A 19,924-nucleotide genomic window follows, 5' to 3' on the forward strand; every position below is an offset into this window, starting at 1 on the left:
TTACAGACTGTCTCTTGTAGATGAAATGACCCACAATCCAGGCGCATCGATGCCAATCTCGCCAACCGTCAAGCTCTGTTCACCGCCAACGCAAACTGCCTACAATCACTCTGCACCCACGCACACTCGATTTTGGACCGCGTGGCGACTAATCTGCCTCCGACTTCTTCTGCAACACCTCCACCAGACGATCCACATCCTCCAAGTTGTTGTAAAAAGAAAACGACACTCGAATCCCCAGACGGTAATGCTGAACGAAAATTCCGTGCTCTTGAAGATGTTCCTTCCAATGCGCTTCCAAGTCCAGGACGTACAAATGGGGCGAGTGCTTGTTTCTCAAGGATGGTCCAACAATTCCAATCCCAAGCCCGTCGCATTTCTCTCGAAGACGGTCCCCGAGAAGGTACAGATAATTCTCGACTTTTTCTGGACCCACGTCGAGGAGAAACGTCAAAGATGCATGGGCTGCAGACGCCGCGATGAAGGAAAGATTGAGATGCTCGTAACGACGCGCCGTGGAATGGTATATGATGCGGTCTGACGGTGCCATGAGGTCTCCTCGTACATTGGACACTGCGCCATATCCAACGATTGGCGGGGGTCTCAACGACTGCAAAGTTGAAGGTTCGACATATAAACATGCGAAGCCAATGGGACAATTCAGTCCTTTGTGGAGACTGAATGATGCTGCAGACACTCCTTGTACGTCAACAGCTGCAAATCCAACCTGTTGCGTCATGTCGACCAAGACGTGGATTCCTCGAGGTCTGAATGCAGCACAAATTCCCGGAATGTCGTTCCTCTGCCCCGAATGAAACATGATGGAGGAGATGCCAATGGCTCTTGTCCGGTCGTCGACGTAGGGAGCGAACGTAGCAGCATCCGCAAAACACTCATCCTTTACTTGTCGAACCTCAAGACCAGCCTCACGCATGGAGAGCCAACCATATGCATGATTCGGGTGTTCAGTTTCAAGAATGACGACATTGTCGCCAGGACAAAAGTCCATCGACTTGATGAAGTAGTTGAGACCTTCTGTCGTGTCTCGAGTAAAGGCAATGTTTTCCGGCGCGGTTTTGATGTAGCGGGCGACGAGTCCTCGAACTTGTTCCGTCCTTTCTTGCCATTTCGACTTGGGGGTTGGCGACTCGGTGGCCTCTTTGAGGAATTGATCGATTGCGTTGCGGATGAGGGTATTGCATGGAGGGGCAAATGAAGAGTTGAGGTAGGTGACTTGGTTGGTCAGGGGGACCAGTTTGCGGAATTGACTGAAGAATTGGGAGAGGTCCGACATTTTGGAGATGCGGGGACGAGTTGTCCAGAGTCGACTTTGTCTGTCTTTATTTCGACTGCATACGAAAATACACCTTGGCCGATTCACCCCGAAATGGCAAGTGGGGCATGGAGGTCCAACCCCGACGCCATCGGAGGTCAAAGTCCGCCGACTCCACATCACCACGGACTTTAACCTCCACGGACTTGAACCTCCGCCAGATGCGAGATGATGGACTGACCTCCAGATACGACATGTCTTCATTAATACCAACACACTCGCTACTCTGCACACCACACCAACCATGGACCAAACGAAAGGACCGACGACGGACGAAATCGATAGCGCTGAAGTCGGAGAGGTCCAGGCGAGGGACAGCCTCCATCGCGACTTCAAATCTCGACATGTCTCCATGATTGCTGTCGCGGGCGCCATTGGTACAGGATTGATTATTGGATCCGGAACTGGCCTTCATCGAGGTGGTCCAGCAAGCCTCTTCATTGCCTACTCCATCATCGGTGCTGCCGTCTATTTTATCATGACCGCCTTGGGAGAAATGGCAACAATGCTTCCAATGGACAAGGGTTTTTCTGGATACGCCACGCGATTTGTTGATCCTGCACTTGGATATGCCACTGGCTGGAACTACTTTTTCAAATACGCCATTGTGTTGCCAAACAATTTGACCGCGGCCGGAATCATTATTCAATACTGGAGACCAGATCTCAACGTTGCAATCTTCATTGCATCTTTTACGGTTGTCATTGTCATCATCAACGTACGTCTTGACAAACACGGGTGATCAACGCTAACGACTCAGGTGTTGAACGTCTCCTTTTTTGGCGAAGCCGAATTCTGGATGTCGACCGTCAAACTCCTCGTCATCATTATGCTCATCCTCTGCTGTCTCATCATTTCTCTGGGCGGGTCTCCATCTGGCGACCGCATTGGCTTTCGATACTGGAAGCATCCCGGTGCCTTTCAAGAATACCTCTCCGACGGTTCTACCGGTAGATTCCTCGGCTTTTGGGCTTGCATGGTCCAAGCCTGCTTTGCCTACACCGGAACAGAAGTTGTTGGAGCTGCGTTTGGAGAGACTCCGAACCCAAAAAATAACATTCCCAAAGCGATTCGACAGACGCTGTGGCGGATTTGCTTCTTTTACGTCCTCGGCGTCTTTATTCTTGGAATGGCAGTTCCCAGCGACAACAAAAGACTCATCGGACAAAAGGTGGGAGCAGCGGCCTCTCCTTTTGTCATTGCCGTCAGTCTGGCTGGAATCAAGGTGCTGCCCGACATTTGCAACGCCTGTTTGCTTGTGTTCGTCCTCAGCGCCGCCAATTCCGACATTTACATTGGCTCGAGGACGCTGTATGGATTGGCGAAAGATGGTCAGGCACCACAACTTCTTTATCGAACCTTGAAAAATGGCGTCCCAATCTTTGGGGTGGTCATGTCGGTCTCGTTTACATCTTTGGGGTATATGAACGTCTCCAAGTCGTCATCCACCGTCTTTGGGTACTTTGTGTCTCTCGTCACGGTTTTTGGAACGTTGAATTGGCTTTCAATTCTTCTGTCTTACTTGCAATTCACCAGAGGGATGAGGGCGCAGGGGATGAGTAGGAGGAACATGCCGTATCGCGGGCCTCTTCAACCGTATGGAGCGTACTTTGCGCTGGTCATCACAATGGTGGTGACCTTTTTTAATGGTGAGTCTCCCACCACGTCGACACTGTTTTTATCAAAAGTTACTGACTGTCCAGGGTACAATGCATTTATGCCATTTACGCTGAGCACATTCTTGACCTGCTACATTGGCATTGTTGTATATCTGTTCAACATTTTCTTTTGGAAGGGTTTTAAAAAGACGAAAATGGTCGACCTGATGGAGATGGATTTGGGTGGATGACTGTTACCCATCGCCGCATATGGGCAAAGACGCAGTGCGGCCTCACGGCGTCCAAATTTGGTCCTCTTTATACATATTTCAGCAGGCTACTTTGCATCTGGCCCTCAACCAAGGCGCAGTATCGTCTAGAGTGTGCTTTGCGCTGCTGATGCGTTGTTGACTACGTTCCGCAACTGCTGGATCAATCAATGTCGGTTCACAATCTTCCTAGAGTTGCCAGAATCTTCGTCGACTTTCGACATTGACCGGCCTGAGCATCTCAAAATGGCAGGTGGAGCACGGACGACCCCGCATCGTCACAACTTGAACTTCCGTCACTCTTCAACATCATTCAACGATGAGTACACGCCGTCGCACTTCCACCACGTCGTCGAGACTCATTGCGTCCGTCATGTCTTGAGGCCTTCCAGCCATGTCGATGGACAACGGTTTGCGACGCCGCCACCATCCAACTGGGCACCAGATTGCATTCGGTCGCCTGCTTCCGATCAACGTCTCTTCTCTCTCTCCGTTCTCTCCTCCTGCTGCTGCTGCTCTGGTATGATCACTCCTCGCCATTCTTGTCTGGCCTGATCTGGTCTCTCTTATTCTCTCTCACCTGGCCTGCTCTGGTCTGGCTCTGTCTGGTCACCCCTGGAATATCAACCACCGCATGCTGACGAGCGCTCGTCGATTCTGCAGGAAGAATGTCTGCAATCTGTCTTCAACAAACGCTGAGCGGATTCCCCGGCCTTCATCGTGGAATGCAGTTCGAGCGACAGTCCCAGATTCACCTCCTGTCTTCGTTCACACGCGTCCAACATTCTGGAGGTCCAAGGAGACTGACTGCCATGATCTCGGATGAAGGAAACATTTATTCGCTATCATAAGCCGTGAATCGTTACTACAATTTTTCAATCCTGAACAGCAGGCACCCACTCCATCCCCGGATAGCTCGTCGCACGCATCTTACACTCCTCGCTTTCGCTTCCCCGTCTTCCAACATCAGTGTCGGCCAGCTCGGCGACAAACTCTGCCGCTGGGGAAGAGATGGCCAGACCAGTGGCCTCGGGTTCTTCCGGTACGGTCTGCGGACTCATCGACCCTGATCGAGGGGAGAACGTGTTGCTCCGACGAATGTCCACTATGCGAGGACCAGGTACGCGCCGTCCCGCAGGCCCCTGAGACAGGCTGGGACTGGGGATGCGAGAGACGACGCGGGGAGATGCGGAACTCATGCCTTGGATTGGGCTTGAGTTTGTACGCGCAATCCCTCGATACGGCGGATTCCTATTGGGGTAGCTGAAGATTTTGGACGGCTGCGGAATTCCCGTGTTCGTTCGAGAGTCGTCAGGAGGTGGCAGAATCGGTTGCGCCTGTGGTGGATGGGCGATGGAATGGCGCTGGCTTGGGTCCTGTTGCTCTTGAATGCTTGCTCTCCGGCTGGGTGCTTGCGGCAGGCTGCTTGTCCGTTTGTGTGCTTCGACGATACCCGTGGAGCCTCTTCGAAGCTTGTCGCTTCGTTGATACCAGTGTTGGTCTTGACTCGGCTTCTTTGGGGACTGAAGAAGCGTCGGAATTCCAAGAGATGCTGACGGAAGCGCGTATTTGGCTGCAGACCTCTGTCCATCATCCTTCAAAACACCCTCACTCGGAATTCTGACGTCGTCGATGGAAATACCCTTCAAAGCCTCTGGTTCAGCGACGATTGCAGTAGCAGATCCAGAGGATTTGGGTGCTTCCTGCTCTTCCTTGTCTTGCCGCTTGCTCGAGCGTCGATACACCTTTGCAATTTTGGAGTTTTTCTTGGGTTTGCTCTCCTTTACAGGCTTTTCCTCTTTGGTGTGGCGGAAGATGGACCCGATAATCGACCCTCGTTTCTTCTTTTTGGCTGTCTTGTCGGCAGGGGTGGGAATTTTGGAGACGAGGGTTGGTCCCTCGGATTTCCGCGGTGCCGGCTGCATCTCCTGCGCGTCCGACGAAGCCGGAACAGGAAGGATTTCATCGGGATCTTGGACGGGCTCTTTACCCTTTGCTCGGCTTCCCAAATTGGGCCACGTCTTTCTCCACGACTTGTTCTTTTCGCGAGCTGGCAGCACTGAGGTTGAGGGCGCAGTAAGTGGTCGACTGGTGGTTTCGACTGGAGTCTGAGACGGATGAGCTGTCGCGGGGCGTTTGCTGTCCAAGGCGGGTTCGATGGGGTGTTCCTGAGGCTTCTCTTCGTCTTTGGTGATTTCAGCCTCCTCGACAGGCTCACTAGCAAGCTTCTCAAGCTTCTCAAGCTGCTCGACCTCGGGAATGTCTTCGTTTGTCGACTTGTCATCCGCGGACTGGCTTTCAATGACTTTGTCGGTTTCCTTGGGAATTTCGTCTCCAGCGGGTTCAGCCTCCTGCTTGCTTTCGATGCTGACGTTCCCGGCCTGGTCGAATTTCCTGTCATCCGCGGACCTTTCGACATTCTCCGCTTCCTTGTCGTCCGCCTGGTCAAGAATCGACGTGTGGACGGTAGACGTGCCCACGAATGAATCCTCATCGTCACCCCCTTGATTTGATGCTTCACCCTGCAAGCCCGCGACAGAAAGCTCGCTGGTAATGTCCTCAATCGACGCCAATGACATGCTTTTCCGCCTGTCTGCAGGCTCGGGCTCCTTGATGGTTTGAAGCTGTTCCATGTCCTTGGGTTCAAAGAGCTGATACATGGCTGAATCGCGGCGGTTGTCGACATCTTCTGGAACGTCGGCTTGTAGGGGCGACTTTTGCAAAGGCTGAGCAGCTTCAAGGTGCTCGACCTGGTCTGGCTCTTCAGCGCTCGGTTTCTCGACACTTGCAACCTCGCAGCGAACGTCGGCTTGCGCATCCATCTCTTGAGTGTCGCTTGATCCGTCCATGTCCGTCTCATCCGTTGTCTGGGCCTGCAGGAGCGGTGAGTCCGACAGAGGCAGAGCAGCTGCAAGGATTTGCTCCTCTGGCTCTTGCTCCTCGTCGCACTGAGTGTCAGCTGTCGAAGGGTTGTCGAATCTCATCGCGTCAGTCTCAGTGTCTCTTGGGAATTCGTCATGAAGGGAGGCGGCCTTTTGAGTGGACTCTGCAGAAGAATTGGTCGAAACGCGAGCCAATTCACAATAATCCTCATTCCTCGACTCTCCGCGTAAAGCACTTTCGCGACCTGGATCCAAATAGGACAGCTCGTCATCGGCAAAGCTTTCGTCGTCGCCGTCCGGAAGAGGGAAGAATTCAGGGTCAATGTCATCGTCGTCGCTTGCTTCTGATGGCGCGAATTCCATGCGCCACGCCCAGTCGTCAACCGAGAATGAAGCTGGCCTTTGGTCGAGTGGAGCGTCATCAGGCTGTTCCCCAAAGCATGGACTGACCAGTCCATTGTCCGAGAATGAAGCTGCATGGGGAGCGTCATCGGGCTGCTCTACAGCAAAGCATGGACTGACTGGGCGACCATGTTCATCCAGCTCCTTGTGCTGCTCGCCAGCAAAACTCAACGGACTGACGGACCCGAAACGAGTGTGCTCCAAGCTGGAGAGTGCCTCCTTGTCGTCTAGCGGCTGGGCAGTGGCCTCTGTTTGAATACTCGGATTGGTTGCGCTCCGGGATCGAGTGGTGACTGTATTGAGCTGCTCCTTCGCTCCATTCTTGAGGGTCTTTTCCGGAGATGGTGATGTCGGCGTGGCAGTGACATTCTCCGCATGCGTTGCCGTCAGGACCGATGGCGCCGTCGTCAGTCGTCGCAGAAAGGCAGGTCGTTTGTCTCTTGCGTCAGGAGGGATTCCGATTGGCGCAGTGGGCGAAATCAAATCTGGAGGCGTCTCGTCAAAAGTCGCCAGTGTTGGAAGGTCGTCGTTGGTGATCTCAGGGGCATGGCGGTCGGTTTGCGTCAATTCTTGCGCGGGTTCATGAGGCCCAGTCACCTGGGAATCTTTGGAATTGTCATTGGCACCTTTGGCAGCAGCCGGAGACGACTGCTCGTTGCCCATTTCGAGAAATTTGTCCAGGAGACTGCAGCAAGGATGGTGGTGCGCATGAGCGGTATATCAACACCATGCTGCATACGCCACACGTACCCTGACGCGATGATCCCACCGTTTCGACACCCGCTATCGGCAGCTTATCATGGTGTTGGAGATGGACTGAGCAGCGGGGCAGATCGACATACACCGCTTGTTGCCCAGTTCCCAACCCGGCCCGAGCACCTCCAGTGCCTCACTCCTACTTCAACATGCGTTGGATTTTGGCAACGATTGGCCAGGAAAAGCCAACACGCGTGTCTCATGACTGTTGGACTGCGTGTGGTTGAAGAAGTGTTGTTTGCATCTTTCATTTTGACTCTCGCGCGCGTCAGCTGACCTTCTTACAGGAAAAGAAAAGCGAAGCGTCGCTCACAGGCAATCCGCCGAAAACCATCTACCGTGTGGAATCAACGTCCATCTGTCTGTCGTCCTGCAGTGAGTCATCGCAGCAGTCCGTCTCTCAACTTGAAGCAAGGCAGGATCCTTGCAATTCGCTCGCACGAGCAAAGCACTCTGCAGGACGTCTGTGTCGAGCAGTAGCGTCGGCTTTGATCTCTCTTCGTCCAATCCATTTCGTCGTTCCGCTGACGTCTGTCGCGCGCTGTGTCGAGCAGTCGCTTCGCCTGCTGTCGGAGTTCAATCCATCTCGTCTTTCGCCAACGCAATCTGCCTCCACTTCCTGTGTGCGATCCCTTCCCCCACCCACGTATGGTCTTGAAGTGTGGGGTGCATGGTCAAACGAAGGCTTGTTGATTGGTCGCCTTTGGAGGCATTCGCAGCTTCTTTTCCGCTCGTCTTTTCTTTTGGGAGAAACTTGAAGGAAATGATTCGACTTGAAAACGCGAAAACAACTTACAAACGCCTACATTCAGCCCTGCGACCATGCCGCGAGCCGAATGGAGGCCTGATGAATGCACCAGCATCGTCCTACAGTCTTTGCGCAGGTCAGCCCATCTTTCATCACTTTTGAAAAGGCGGCGAGGCCTCTGCAGAGTCCGTGTGCTGGTCATTCTTTGTGAAGTGCCGCATGACTGGAAGACAATGTTTGCACACCGCAGGATGGTGGTGTGACAAGGACAGAAAAAAGTTGGAAAAAGAATCGGTCGCGTCGGCATGCCGACCGGCCCGGGATTAGTCATCCCCCGCATTGTTTTTTTCTCTCAAATCCTCCGCTCTTCAACCAATCAAATCAACTCCGCCTTTGCCAACTACACTCGTCCGCAATGAACGAGAGCGAAGTAGAAGCCCTCGCCTATGCCGAATTCTGGGACGAGCGCTACTCCAAGGCCGGAGAAGAGCCCACGCACGAATGGTTCAGATCATTCGACGCCCTCGAGCCCTTTTTCAAAAAACACCTCTTTACCAAGCCGCATGATGCAAGAATTCTTCATCTAGGATCTGGAGATAGTGTAAGTCTTGACGATCGTCGCCTCTATCGTCGCTCACTCCTCAGTCAATTCCCTCCGATCTTCAATCCCGCGGCTACACCAACCAACTATGCATCGACTTTTCCTCCGTCGTCGTCAACCTCATGTCTACCCGCTCCACCGTCGAATGGAAATGTGGAGATGTCCGAAACATGGACATTCCTTCCTCTTCTGTTGATGTCGCCTTTGACAAGGGCACTCTCGATGCCATGATTCATGGAAGCCCGTGGAATCCCCCGGAGGATGTCAAGGAGAATGCGTCGAAATATATGGACGAGGTGAGTGTCCTATGAATTGCTGATTCTGACTAACATTGTAGGTCCGTCGCGTCTTGAAAGATGATGGAGTATTCCTCTACATTACCTACAGACAGCCGCACTTTGTCAAACCTCTGCTTGGAGAGTGGAAGTTGGAAATGGAGGTTCTGGGAGGTGGCGATTCTTTTGATTACTACGGATTCATTTTGGGGAAACCTCTCTCTGTCCATACACGGCGTAACTGACACGGTTAGCGCGATCATAAAATCGACTAAAATCGAGGACACTTACAGTGTAAAGTACGAGTGGATCAGCTTGCTCTTGTACTCCTGCTTCACCCTAGCATTGAACACTTGGACCTCCTCTACCGTCCATCCCAACACTTTGGTAAACATCCGCAGAGTAAAGGCCTCCATTCCATCCGTCGCTTGCGCGAGATTGAACATGCCGATCCGTTTCAACTCGGGGTCTTTTGGCCACGGTCCCATTGGAACTTTCCAAGTCTCGACCCGAATGTTTTTGAAACCCGCCTCTTTGAACCATCCCTCCAACTTGGGACCCGGGACCAACTCTTTTCCAGCCAGCCTGCATCCCTCCTTGAGATGGTCGACAAATTGATTCATGTACGCATCTGGCTTGAGACTGTCGTCGTCCGACCGGAAATGAACATCGAAAGCTTGAAACTCGGTCCATCCCCCCGGAGTCGTCTTTGAGTAGGCGTTGCGAATAAGAGCCGCCCAGTCGGAGATGGCCCCGTCCATGTATCGACAAAATACGAGGTCAAACGGATGCGGATGCATCCACCGGGACTCGACGTCGTCGACTTCAAACTTGACATTCGGGGGAACCCACAACGGCTGCACCGGGGAGAGGTCGTTGCCGAGGATTTCCGCGGAGGGATATTTGTCGCCCATTTCAATCGCCCAGATGCCCGTTCCGGTTCCCACGTCGAGAATCCTCTTTGGCTCCTTCAACGGACATCGGTACAAACCTACCAGGCGCACCATCATTTCGTGGAAGAAGTCCAGTCGGTCCAGCTCGTTCTCGTCGTTGGGCATGAAGTAGTCGCCGTCCTTGTATGCGTGGTAGCGCCGGCCATGTTCGATGGGGTAGGCTGTCACGCTCGAGGTGAGGGATTGGGTGAAGGCAGACAGTTGACTTTCGACATCTACTGCCGAGTCGAGTTCAAACTGGATTGTCAGAGGGGATGTTGAAGTGGGAGGGGACGTACCTCGGCGTCTACTTCGAGGGAGGACATGAGAGTGGAAGTGGAAGTGCCCCTGAAATGCAGCGCAGACTGACTGAATTATAGCCAGTGCCGCGATCGACAAACAAGTGGGTCGTGAGGCACAGCACTGTCTGTCCTAATTCCGGACAGCCGACCGCACCCTTTCGATTAACAGATTGGATTGCAGACATCTACAGGGACTACAAACGCGCAGTGCGGCTACATCTACAACCTATTGACGAAGAAGTGTCAATCCATCTTCTCTTTGGCTTCTTGCTGCCATGACTCGTCTCGTGCAACCCGTAGCCGCGTACTCCATGGGCCTCAACTAATGTCATCCTCAGCCGGCACCACAGAATGCAAGTGACCCAGCTTGAAAAAGGCAGCGGCAAGGCAAGTTGCGCGCGAAAGCTCAAACGCCCATACCAAAGGATCATGTGGCGGTCCGTCACCAAGCAATACGCGACCATTGGCCAGTTGCTGGGCCGCACGCTGCATGGCAGTGAGTTCGTCGAAAATGTCCAGGTCGCAGTTTTGCTCGACGCTTTGGTTGAGCCAGCCGCGAACATAGTCGACTTGTTCAACCGCGCCCCGAGGCCAAGGCGACGGCGGCTTTTGGCGATCGTCGGCGGCATTTTCAATCAGACGCCGGGCGACCCGATGCCTTGTGCGGGTGAAGAAATCAAGTCTGGATTCCTGTGCTGGCGTCGTCTGTTGGGCAGTCGTAAACTCCTTGACAGCGAGACGTGCGGCGAAGCCGAGCGCCAGGAAGTCTTCCATCAAATCGACGTGGCACCGTGGGTCGCTGCGAATGCCTTGCTTGAGCAGCAGAACCACGTCAAGAAAGACAGCACTTGGCGTGTCGAAACGTTTTCTCCAGACAGCAGTCGCTGGGAGGAAGAGGCCGGGAGCGCTGATGGAGGGAAGCTCAATGCTTCCCGAGTCCTGTTGATGGTATGCGGGCGGCGTGTAAGGGTGGATTTGCACCTCGCCTGGCAGCTCAGCCCTCACGGCCTCCGCCCATTTGAGCATCTCGCCTGAAGAATCTCGCTCCGTGTCGCCCTCGTCCTCGTCGACGGCGAGCGCCTCGAGACCCGCCTTTGTTGGTCGGGGGCACGCATCGCGAGGTGGCGATGCCGAAGCCTTGCGTTTTGTACCCAGCTGTATGTTCTCCCCGGCGTCCCAACGGAGCGAAGGCGAATAAGATGGCGGGAAATCACGGCCGGGTGGGTTCCAGAGGTGCCTGTGAAGGCTATCCGACGTAACGGGGTACATGTCCCACCGATTGACTCCTCCAGCGAACCCGTGGTCGAAAGTGCCCTTGAGATCGACCCGCAGACTCTCGAGGTCGCCGCTCATCTCAAATCTCGGCAGTAGTGTTTCCAATAAATCCGCACCGTCGACGCATACTTGGAACCTGGGAACAGTCAACAGCTCTTGAAGCGACCGCACCAAGTGGCCAGACATGTCACCGAGGGGTTTCTGAGGCGCGTGGCGGGGGACTGGCATTACAACGTAGGGAGAGGTAGAGTCGCGAAGAAGCGAAAAGCCAAGGTGGCTGCACATGTCGTGCTGGAGGCCGTCCTGGAACATTTCCATGGAATCATCTCTGGCGAGTCGCAAATTTTCAACAGGGAGGACGAAGAACATGTCTCTGTAGCGTCTGGAAGTCGATGAATGGATCTTGACTGCCACTCGAATGCACACAAGCATGCGGCGAGAATTTTGGACATCGCAGCCAACCCAAAGCGCCGGGCCAACTCCTTCATTCTTGTCATTTGTATCCTCCTTGTTGTTTTTCGGCGCCTCGAATAATCCCAGCCGACGTACGTCCCCGCAAGAATCCGACCCTTTCCACGCAATGACGACCGGTTGTCCCTCCACGATCCATTCAACCTGCGCACCCAAAGCCTTTGGGGTGGTGCCGTGGGAGCCCATGCCGAGGGGAAGCGGTTCCCGAAAGACTAGAAGAAATGCTCGTTAGTGATGAAGATGGCGTGGAAATGGGGATGACAGGATGCGCAAGCTGTCAGAAAGAAGCCAAGGCGAAACAGTGCAGAGCTTGACCCGACAAGGTAGCTGCCGACACAGAGCACAGCCGACAGGGCGACAATGACGATGGAGACGAAGAGCCGCAAGCTGCCAACATGTGTGGCCGACAGGACGTGGTCGAGGCCAAGGTGCGCAAGCAAAGAGTGCAAGCTGCCAACACAGATCGCGGCCGACAGGGCACCACCGACGACAAGTCGAAGATGAGGCAGGCTGCCAACACGCGTGGCCGACAGGGCACCTGAGATGCGTTTCGCCGAGGAGGAGGAGATGGTGTTGATAGTGGTGGTGATGATGTGATGTTGATGTTGTTGTCCGGTATTGGAGGCGGCTGGAGGCGTCAAGGCGGCAAAACTACGGGCATGTACCCGGACCCTCTGCGCGCGGCTGTGCGGCTGGGCGGGCCAATCAGCGTCCTCGCGCCTTACGACCGCATCCCACGCTCCTCGCCGCATCGACCGCCGCCATCCTCAACTCCACGTCCCGGCAAACGTCTCGACCAACTCCTCGACCACAATCCGCCTCGCAGCCGGCATCCCAAACTCCTCACCGGAGCCCGGCCGCGCAAGGCTCTCCTTGGCCACCCCGCAAACAAACTCTCCAAATCGGGACCCAAAGACACCGGCGGCGAGGGCGCTGGGAACCCGTCAAAGCCAGGCGGCACGCTGGAACTATCGAGTCAAACACTGCAAGAATGGTGAAATTTCAATCGACTGCAGAGCGTCTCGACTGGACTCGGGCTGGTTGTCTGCTTTGTCTGCTGGCTCGACTTTTGTCAGGTTTTGCATCCTGGCTGGTCTGTCCTCTCTCTCTGCCAGCTCAGGGTTAGGGTTTTATTTTTATTACAACTGGGCACTACTTTCTTGTCTCTCGACCGTTGACTCGGGGTTAGGGTTAGGGTTGAGGTTTTCCGTGCTTGGTTCTTGATTATCTGCTGTTTTGGCTGGACTGGCCCTGGAATATTACTGTCTGCTAACCCTAGGATTTCAACCACCACATTTCGACCAACCACCGCACAGTGATGGGCGCCTCCGGCGAGACTCTCTTCTCCTCTGGTCTGGTCTGTCTGCTCGTCACTACTGCCTGCTTATCCCGAAATATCAACCACCGTACACCCGTGGGCGCCTCCGGCCAGGTTCGTCCCGCCCTTCTCACCCGCTTGCTCGCTCCGCTCGCAAGAGCCTTGTTGCAAGGAAAGGTTAGGGTTCGCGTTTTTGGTTTGAGATGGCTACTTGGTTGCTGTCTTGGCTCTGGATGCTCTGGACCGAGATTTGCGTCTCTTGCTGCTGTCCGGGTTCTGCGTCTGCTCTCCTCTGCTCTGGTCTGGCCCTGTCTGCTCACCCTGGAATATCAACCACCTCACGCACATGGGCACCTCCGGCGAGGCTCTGCTCTCTAGTCTGGTCTGGTCTGATTTGATCGGAATATCAACAACTACACGCCGATCAATCACACACTAATAGGCGCCTCCGGCGAGGTTCGTCCCGCCCACCTCCCCCGCTTGCTCGCTTCGCTCGCAAGCGCCTTGCTGCAAGGAAGGGTTAGGGATACGGACCGTCTTTCCTGCAACCAGCTTTCCAACCTTTGCGCGTCCTTGTCTGCCGGCTCAGGGTAAGGGTTTTATTTGGTTACAACTAGGCACCGCTAGCTGCAGAGCGTCTCTGGCTCTGGTATCCACCACCGTCGACCGTCACTTGATCTGCCTCCCCTGGAGCTCCCTCTGCAACTCCACAACATCGCAACACTCCTTCATCTCTTGTAGAGCTTCTTGCGCCGCCTGCCGATCCAGACCCTCCCTCACCTCCTGCAGCATGGCCTCCTGCTCGTCGAGGTATTGTTTTTCCTTGTCGTAGATGGCCTTGGCTTCCAGTTCGGCATTGTAAAGCTCCTGCTGCGACATGGAGCTGTTCGTGTCAGCTGCTGTGCATGTCAAGAGGCGCACTCTTACATTGTGGGCGGGGACGCAGGCGCCACGGGAAGGATGATGAAGAGGTTCGTGTAGAGTCGAGTTTGTGTCGGCGAGGAAGCGAATTTCAGAGGTATGTGAATCACTGGATGCTCTACTGACTGCAAACATCGCAGCAGATCCAAATCACAAACATCCAGCAACACGTTTCCGCGTCCCTCATTCTCGTCACCCACCACCAGACCATATGCTCGAATGCTCCCTGTACTACCTAACCGTCTAGCTGTCAACAAGTCCCCGCCATCGTTGAATAGAGAACCCCATGGCGAAGCCCCTGCCGGACGAAGCATCTGCTGTCGAACGAAAATGCGCGCCGTGAATGGAAATTTCAAGCTGCCGTCGGACGAGGAACCATGCAGACATTACCACGGATGCTCCCCGTCGAAAACCATGATGAAATGAGGAAAGCGAGCTGCTGTCGGATGAGAAAAGCGAAGCAATCAGTCTGCCGCAAACATTACTAACGCAGACCCTGTACAACCGTCGCTGTTGATCAGTCTGCCGGGCGAGCTAGGCGAAGAATCCGTCCGCCCTGACGAAACCCAGCCCGCCGTCGAACAAGGTAGACGAAGAACTGTCCAGCCTCGTCAACCGACACACCTAGACATTACCAGACTGGATGCTCCCTGTAGTACCGCAGACCAACGCAGGCCCCACCGTCGCGGTTGATTAGTTTCTGCCGTGTGCCTGAGAAACTCAACCCGACCAGCCCGCCGTCGACCAGACCGGATGCTCCGTATACCCACCGCCGTCAAGTCTGATGGATGCAGCTCAAAGGTTGCCCGGATAAAGCCTTTCAAGAACCACAACTCTACAATTAATGGCGCCCCGTCTCCATGCCGCCATCAAATTCAGCATGTAGCCCAGCCCGAGCAAGACCCAGCGTGTTTGATCCTGCAGTTGCCTTTCTCTTCCATTCGCTTCTCTACAGACGTGAAGAAGCGATTGGCAAACTTGGCGGTTCTGCCATACCCAAGGCTGATCTCCTCGCCAACGTCTGCCGGCGAGATTTCTGCGTTGCTCCAATTTAGAATGTCCGACAGCATGTCCTATGTACGTCACCACCATTCGCTTCGAACTTGCGCTAACGGCGCAGATTGAAACCGCCAAATCACACCGCGAGCAGGGGAACGCCCTCATCGCCCACCTAGCCAAATACGAGTCTCTTGCAGCCACGATCGAAACCCGCCTCTACAAGATTGACGCCGACTTGAACAGCTACTGGGACATGGCCACAGATTTGGCCCTTGGAATGAGTGACGCCCAGCACCACAGAATCGTAAAGTTTCTCCACGCATTCGACAAAAAGGACGTCCACCTCAAAGTCCTTCTCCGAGACTTGGCCTACTACACACGCACCATCAAGTCGGACCGGATAGCGATGGAGGCGATGTTGGCCAATCTGGAGCGCCTGGCGGTCCAATGCAACGACGGAACGGTGGAGCCGGCGACGACCTTTTTCGGATGCCAGGTGTCCAGGATCCGCCACCGTCATTTGGTGATTGAGGAGATGCCTTACAAGGCGAATCTGGACAGGCTGTCGGAGAAGGCGAAGGTGCTGCAGAGGGAGAAGGCGGTGTTGAAGGTGCAGGTGGCTGGAGTCGTGAAGCGGTTGGATGAGGGACTGAAGTCTGAGCCGTAACGATTATCGACCGCTGAATCGTGGGGTTGTACTGCAAAGACCGCGAAACGAGGATACATTTGGAGCTCCGACTCATCTTCTGCTCGTGCTTCAGCCTCTTCCTCGAATCACGTCACTGACCTCACACCTCCGGCGCAAGGACATCCAGACCTCGACCACCTAGTACATGCCCAAAATCTCCTCCACCTTGTCGAGTCCTGCATCAACAAAAGAATTGGCATCCTCCATCTCCTTGGTGCACTCCCTCAGCAAGCCCAAGTGTCTCTCCATGGCCGGCCTGACCGCCGCAAAATCCTCCGCAAACTTGACGCGCTGCTGCTCGAGGACGTGACCAATACAGAAGGTGTTGAGATTTCCAGCCCAGTCCTTGCGAAATGTCGACACCACGGTGGTGTGAAGCCTCTCCTTGGATTGACGAAATTCCTGCCACTCGCCCGGGACCTCGACCTTTTCAAACTTGTCTCCGCACTCCATCACTGCCCGAAATTGTGTCATGAAGCCGACGAGAATGTTGAGATTGTACTCGTTGACTGGAGTCTGTCGTTTGATGATGGAGATGGTAGCGCTGCACCTGGGCTCCATTCCGATGAGGCGTTGTTCGATCTGGTCGCCTCGTTTGCGAGTGGAGAGCAGAGTGGCAGTGACGAGTTGATGTTCGAGGACAACCCGCTCCTCCCAGGCAATGGTTTCGGTGAGGAGTTGCTACAAATGTTAGTGGCGCCACAAAACAACAGAATCACTTACCAAGACGTTCATAGTGAGGTCGTCTGTCGAATTCGCTCCGCATAAAAAGCAATGGCTGACTCCAAACAGGCAACCCGGCCGTGTAGTAACCCAAGTTGCACTATAAGGGCATTCCAAGTGTCTGCTACCCTGTAAAACTCCCTCTTGAGAATGTGGAACCCATCTGCAAGTTGTTCCACCAAGCCCATGAACGCTGGGTCATCATTGGAGGCGGCTTCGCACACTAGCCCGAGCAGATGCTCGCGGCTAGCCTTGGACCCTGCAAGTTGGGCCATGACGCACTTTTCGGCTTCAAACACGCGGTCGACCGTATGCAGCAAGCCCTTGAATTCGTCAAACGTGGAAGTGAGCAACTGGGCGTACTTTTCCGTCGGGAGGCTGTACTCGCCCATGACCTGCTGGTATAGCAAGTCTGCAATCTTGATTCTGGCCTCCAATCCGTTGCGTGCCATGAGTGCCTTTTGGTCCACGTCGACAGCGAGTGTCTCCCAAGCCCGTATCTCGTCCAGAAAAGGTTGCTCTTGGTCGTATAGCGAAAGTACGAATGGCGAGTACATGATGGCGGTTGGACGTCAAGTCTTGCAGTCTACCGGCGATTTATGTGATGGACAGCGGTGGGTCTGCCATCATCTTTTGGAATGTTGCAGATGAAGTGCTGCAAGTTGTCGATGCAACCATCTCAATCCATGAAGAGGAAATGAAGGGTGCTGCAAGAAGCCGTTGGTCCAGTGGAGCAGGTTTTGAGACCGCCACGGGATCACTCCTTGTACAACGACGCTTCTGGTGTCTGACTTACTCGTAGATTCCACAGCTCCTCTACCGCGGTTGGAATGGCTGACGGTGTGCAACGACGACTTCCTCCACAGCTGTCTCATACCGGGGGACCTGCTGGAGGACCAATCGATTCCTGCAACGCGTTGGATCCCTGTCTACTGTCCGAGCGGCATGCGTGCAGATGATGGACCCTTGGCGTGCGGCGGAGAGGCGGCTCTCGCCATGGCTGGCACGGATGATTTCTTGCTAGGGTCTGCAGACACTCCTTGCATGCGTATCAGGGCAAACAACGACTCTGCATCACGACAAAATTTGTCCTCCAGCCTGCCCAACAGGCAATTTGGTACATCGACATCAACACCATCGACCGCAGAGACCTGATACTTCCACGGGATCCTGGATTTCTTCACATCGACAAAGGTATTTGATCACTCCTTGTACGCATCCTACCTACAGGAAACGGCGCATCGCAGCACATTGGGCAAACTGATTGCCATTCTTTCTTCCATCGCGTTGGTGTTTGAGTGGTGAACAAGCGGACATGCAGAGGATTGTCAGGCCGTTGTCATGCCGGACAGCAGTGGACATTGACAAACTCTGGAGGAGTCGAATATAGCTCACGTCTGTCGTCTATCCTCACCACCGTTCGCCATCGTATCGTCAGCTCAACTCCAACTCCAATCTCATCATGTCTTCCTCTTCCAACTCCTCCGCCGCCCTCTCGACCGCCTCCTCGGCCACCACCTTTAACGACACCCACGTCTGTGGCGAGGTCACTGGTGGAATGTTTGTCCCTGGCGTTCTCGACCCCATCGACTCCAATGTTGAGGACCCCGTCGAACCCTCCAACCCTCAATGCCCGTACGCTCACCTCTCCAACGCAATCTGCGAGATGACGGAGAAAGCCTGGGAGGACTCGTTCCCGGGATTCCCCGCCGAGAGACCGTTCAAGACGGCCACTTTTACTCTCCTCTCGTCGATTCCTCCGGACGTTCTTCGTTGCGTCATCAACGGTACTCTTCCGCGCGTGGTCGCCAACCACTCCCTCCCTGCTGTCACCAAGTTCATCTCCTTGACCAACGAGGAGATGCGTATTTCTCCTTTGCGTATTGATGGCAAGCTGGTTTGCCAGCAGCCAACCCTGCGTGCGCATTACCTTGTTGATAACAACAGCTTTGAGCCTTCAAGGGACCAACTTGCCGACATTGCCAGCATTGTCCGCTTTTGCAGCATCAGTCCGGAGATGATGGAGCGCGTCGGCTTGGGCCCTGTTGTTGACCGCGAGGACGCACAGCAATTTTTCGACGCGGTCATGGCGCGTCATCACTCCGACAAGGATGTTCGTCCTCTTTCAGCTTTCGTCTACTGTCCCAACCCAAAGGAGTCTCCGCGCAGCGCTTTGGTTCAGTTGGTGGACCGCATTTGTGAGCGCATCTTTCCCCAGTTCTACATCCACGAGTACGTCGTGGCGCGCTGCTTCACCCCCGACCAAGCGCGCTACGGCGAACTTGCCCTGAACATTATTGGCCAGGGCATGGTTGCTGGTGGCGCCGGATTGCACTATTACACGCCTGCCAGCACCAAGGAAGCTGGCAACATTGCGGCTCATCACTGGGCCAAATGGTCCTCAAACGCCATGCACTTCACGCCAGCCATGGCCATCATCAACCGTAAGATTGAAAACCTCAAAAACCTCTTATCAAAGTCTGCCGGCCGGCGCTACGTCGACACCTACAATTGTGAATACGACATTTCCGAGCTTGAGCATATCCAGCGCACGATGCTGGACATGACGGATGTCGAGGACGACGCGTCCACCGGTACGTTTGTTCCACATTCTTCTGACCTTGCTGACCCTTTAGTGTTTGTCCCGACCACCCCTGTCGAGGCCCCTTGGTCGCCGGTCGAGGATGATGGTCTCTAGTGATGGTCGGAGGTTGTCGAGGTTGACTGTTTGTGTATCGTCGTGGCTGAGTGTATCATATGAATCAAAAGTTTTGCTTGCCATCGAATGTCCTCTGCTACTGACTTTTGCATCTCCAACGCCCCAGTTGCTTCGACGAGCTCCTCGTCCTCAGCTGGTATCATCTTGGACGCAGCCGTTCCCCCTCCTCGGCGACCTGTCAGCAGAGGCCATAATTTCCGACGAGCGCAAAATGGACGGCGACCCATGAGCTCCCAGTCCATGCCGCATGTTGCCATTCAACACCCACTTCGCCACTGCATACAACGATTCTGTGGGCTTTGCAAATTCAATTCTCAAGCCATTGTATTCCGCTATCCATGCCCGCACTCAGGTAAAGTCCAAGCCGACCGTTCTGACCACCCTCTGCCCTGCTGACCCTGGCGTCTGAGATGGCTCTGTAGGTTGTTGATAGCGTCACCGAGCATGCGGATTTCGTTGGAGAGGTTGTTGATTGTCAGCTGCATGGCGGCAATCTGCTGCTGGAGACGAACGCAGTTGACTGTCCTTGTCAGTGCATCCTCAGACTTGAATGATGGTACTTACCGCAGACGCCCTGGGGCGGGATTGTGTTCATGTTGAGAGATGTTTGGTTCTGTGGTCGTGTCAGAATGAAACACGTATGCCCGGAGCCTGATTACCTTGAGGATGGTGTTTGAGGTATGGCGTTGAACAGGCCGGGCAGACGCAGTAT

General features: G+C 54.4%; 10 protein-coding genes across 10 annotated transcripts; 6 read left to right on the top strand and 4 right to left on the bottom strand.

Moving 5' to 3' along the window:
• Positions 1–30: 30 nt before the first annotated feature.
• Positions 31–1,008, bottom strand: BKA78DRAFT_326050 (pyridoxal phosphate-dependent transferase). The gene has a single exon (XM_066889412.1). The coding sequence runs from the start codon at positions 932–934 to the stop codon at positions 149–151; it is 786 nt and encodes a 261-aa protein (XP_066738924.1). The 5' UTR covers positions 935–1,008; the 3' UTR covers positions 31–148.
• Positions 1,009–1,577: 569 nt separating this feature from the next.
• On the top strand, positions 1,578–3,182 carry BKA78DRAFT_299744 (amino acid permease/ SLC12A domain-containing protein; the record flags this gene model as incomplete). Its single annotated transcript, XM_066887099.1, has 2 exons — positions 1,578–2,051; positions 2,094–3,182. 2 exons carry the CDS (start codon positions 1,578–1,580, stop codon positions 3,180–3,182), a joined length of 1,563 nt encoding a protein of 520 aa, XP_066738925.1.
• An 893-nt stretch (positions 3,183–4,075) lies between these two features.
• On the bottom strand, positions 4,076–7,147 carry BKA78DRAFT_299745 (uncharacterized protein; the record flags this gene model as incomplete). The annotated part of the gene is made up of 1 exon (XM_066887100.1): positions 4,076–7,147. One exon carries the CDS (start codon positions 7,145–7,147, stop codon positions 4,076–4,078), a length of 3,072 nt encoding a protein of 1,023 aa, XP_066738926.1.
• Positions 7,148–8,409: 1,262 nt separating this feature from the next.
• BKA78DRAFT_239229 (S-adenosyl-L-methionine-dependent methyltransferase) lies at positions 8,410–9,091 on the top strand (the record flags this gene model as incomplete). Its single annotated transcript, XM_066883896.1, has 3 exons — positions 8,410–8,589; positions 8,634–8,885; positions 8,927–9,091. Coding segments are annotated over 3 exons (597 nt in total), but the record flags the coding sequence as incomplete, so codon positions are not given.
• Positions 9,066–10,122, bottom strand: BKA78DRAFT_356886 (S-adenosyl-L-methionine-dependent methyltransferase; the record flags this gene model as incomplete). Its single annotated transcript, XM_066892125.1, has 3 exons — positions 9,066–9,105; positions 9,156–10,054; positions 10,096–10,122. 3 exons carry the CDS (start codon positions 10,120–10,122, stop codon positions 9,066–9,068), a joined length of 966 nt encoding a protein of 321 aa, XP_066738928.1.
• A 47-nt stretch (positions 10,123–10,169) lies between these two features.
• BKA78DRAFT_47631 (uncharacterized protein) lies at positions 10,170–12,496 on the bottom strand. The gene has a single exon (XM_066893249.1). It carries the CDS (start codon positions 12,028–12,030, stop codon positions 10,417–10,419), a length of 1,614 nt encoding a protein of 537 aa, XP_066738929.1. The 5' UTR covers positions 12,031–12,496; the 3' UTR covers positions 10,170–10,416.
• Positions 12,240–12,842, top strand: BKA78DRAFT_356888 (uncharacterized protein; the record flags this gene model as incomplete). Its single annotated transcript, XM_066892126.1, has 2 exons — positions 12,240–12,366; positions 12,487–12,842. The coding sequence occupies 2 exons, from the start codon at positions 12,240–12,242 to the stop codon at positions 12,840–12,842; spliced, it is 483 nt and encodes a 160-aa protein (XP_066738930.1).
• A 1,570-nt stretch (positions 12,843–14,412) lies between these two features.
• On the top strand, positions 14,413–15,829 carry BKA78DRAFT_47666 (uncharacterized protein). The gene is made up of 2 exons (XM_066893250.1): positions 14,413–15,160; positions 15,204–15,829. The coding sequence occupies exons 1-2, from the start codon at positions 14,837–14,839 to the stop codon at positions 15,747–15,749; spliced, it is 870 nt and encodes a 289-aa protein (XP_066738931.1). The 5' UTR covers positions 14,413–14,836; the 3' UTR covers positions 15,750–15,829.
• Positions 15,830–16,616: 787 nt separating this feature from the next.
• BKA78DRAFT_326063 (uncharacterized protein) lies at positions 16,617–17,403 on the top strand. The gene has a single exon (XM_066889413.1). The coding sequence runs from the start codon at positions 16,644–16,646 to the stop codon at positions 17,142–17,144; it is 501 nt and encodes a 166-aa protein (XP_066738932.1). The 5' UTR covers positions 16,617–16,643; the 3' UTR covers positions 17,145–17,403.
• Positions 17,404–17,955: 552 nt separating this feature from the next.
• BKA78DRAFT_356892 (uncharacterized protein) lies at positions 17,956–19,191 on the top strand (the record flags this gene model as incomplete). Its single annotated transcript, XM_066892127.1, has 2 exons — positions 17,956–19,087; positions 19,130–19,191. 2 exons carry the CDS (start codon positions 17,956–17,958, stop codon positions 19,189–19,191), a joined length of 1,194 nt encoding a protein of 397 aa, XP_066738933.1.
• Positions 19,192–19,924: the final 733 nt, after the last annotated feature.

Source organism: Phyllosticta capitalensis, assembly GCF_038381095.1.
Source record: "Phyllosticta capitalensis strain CBS 128856 chromosome Unknown BKA78scaffold_12, whole genome shotgun sequence".
NCBI classification, from domain to species: Eukaryota; Fungi; Ascomycota; class Dothideomycetes; order Botryosphaeriales; family Phyllostictaceae; genus Phyllosticta; species Phyllosticta capitalensis.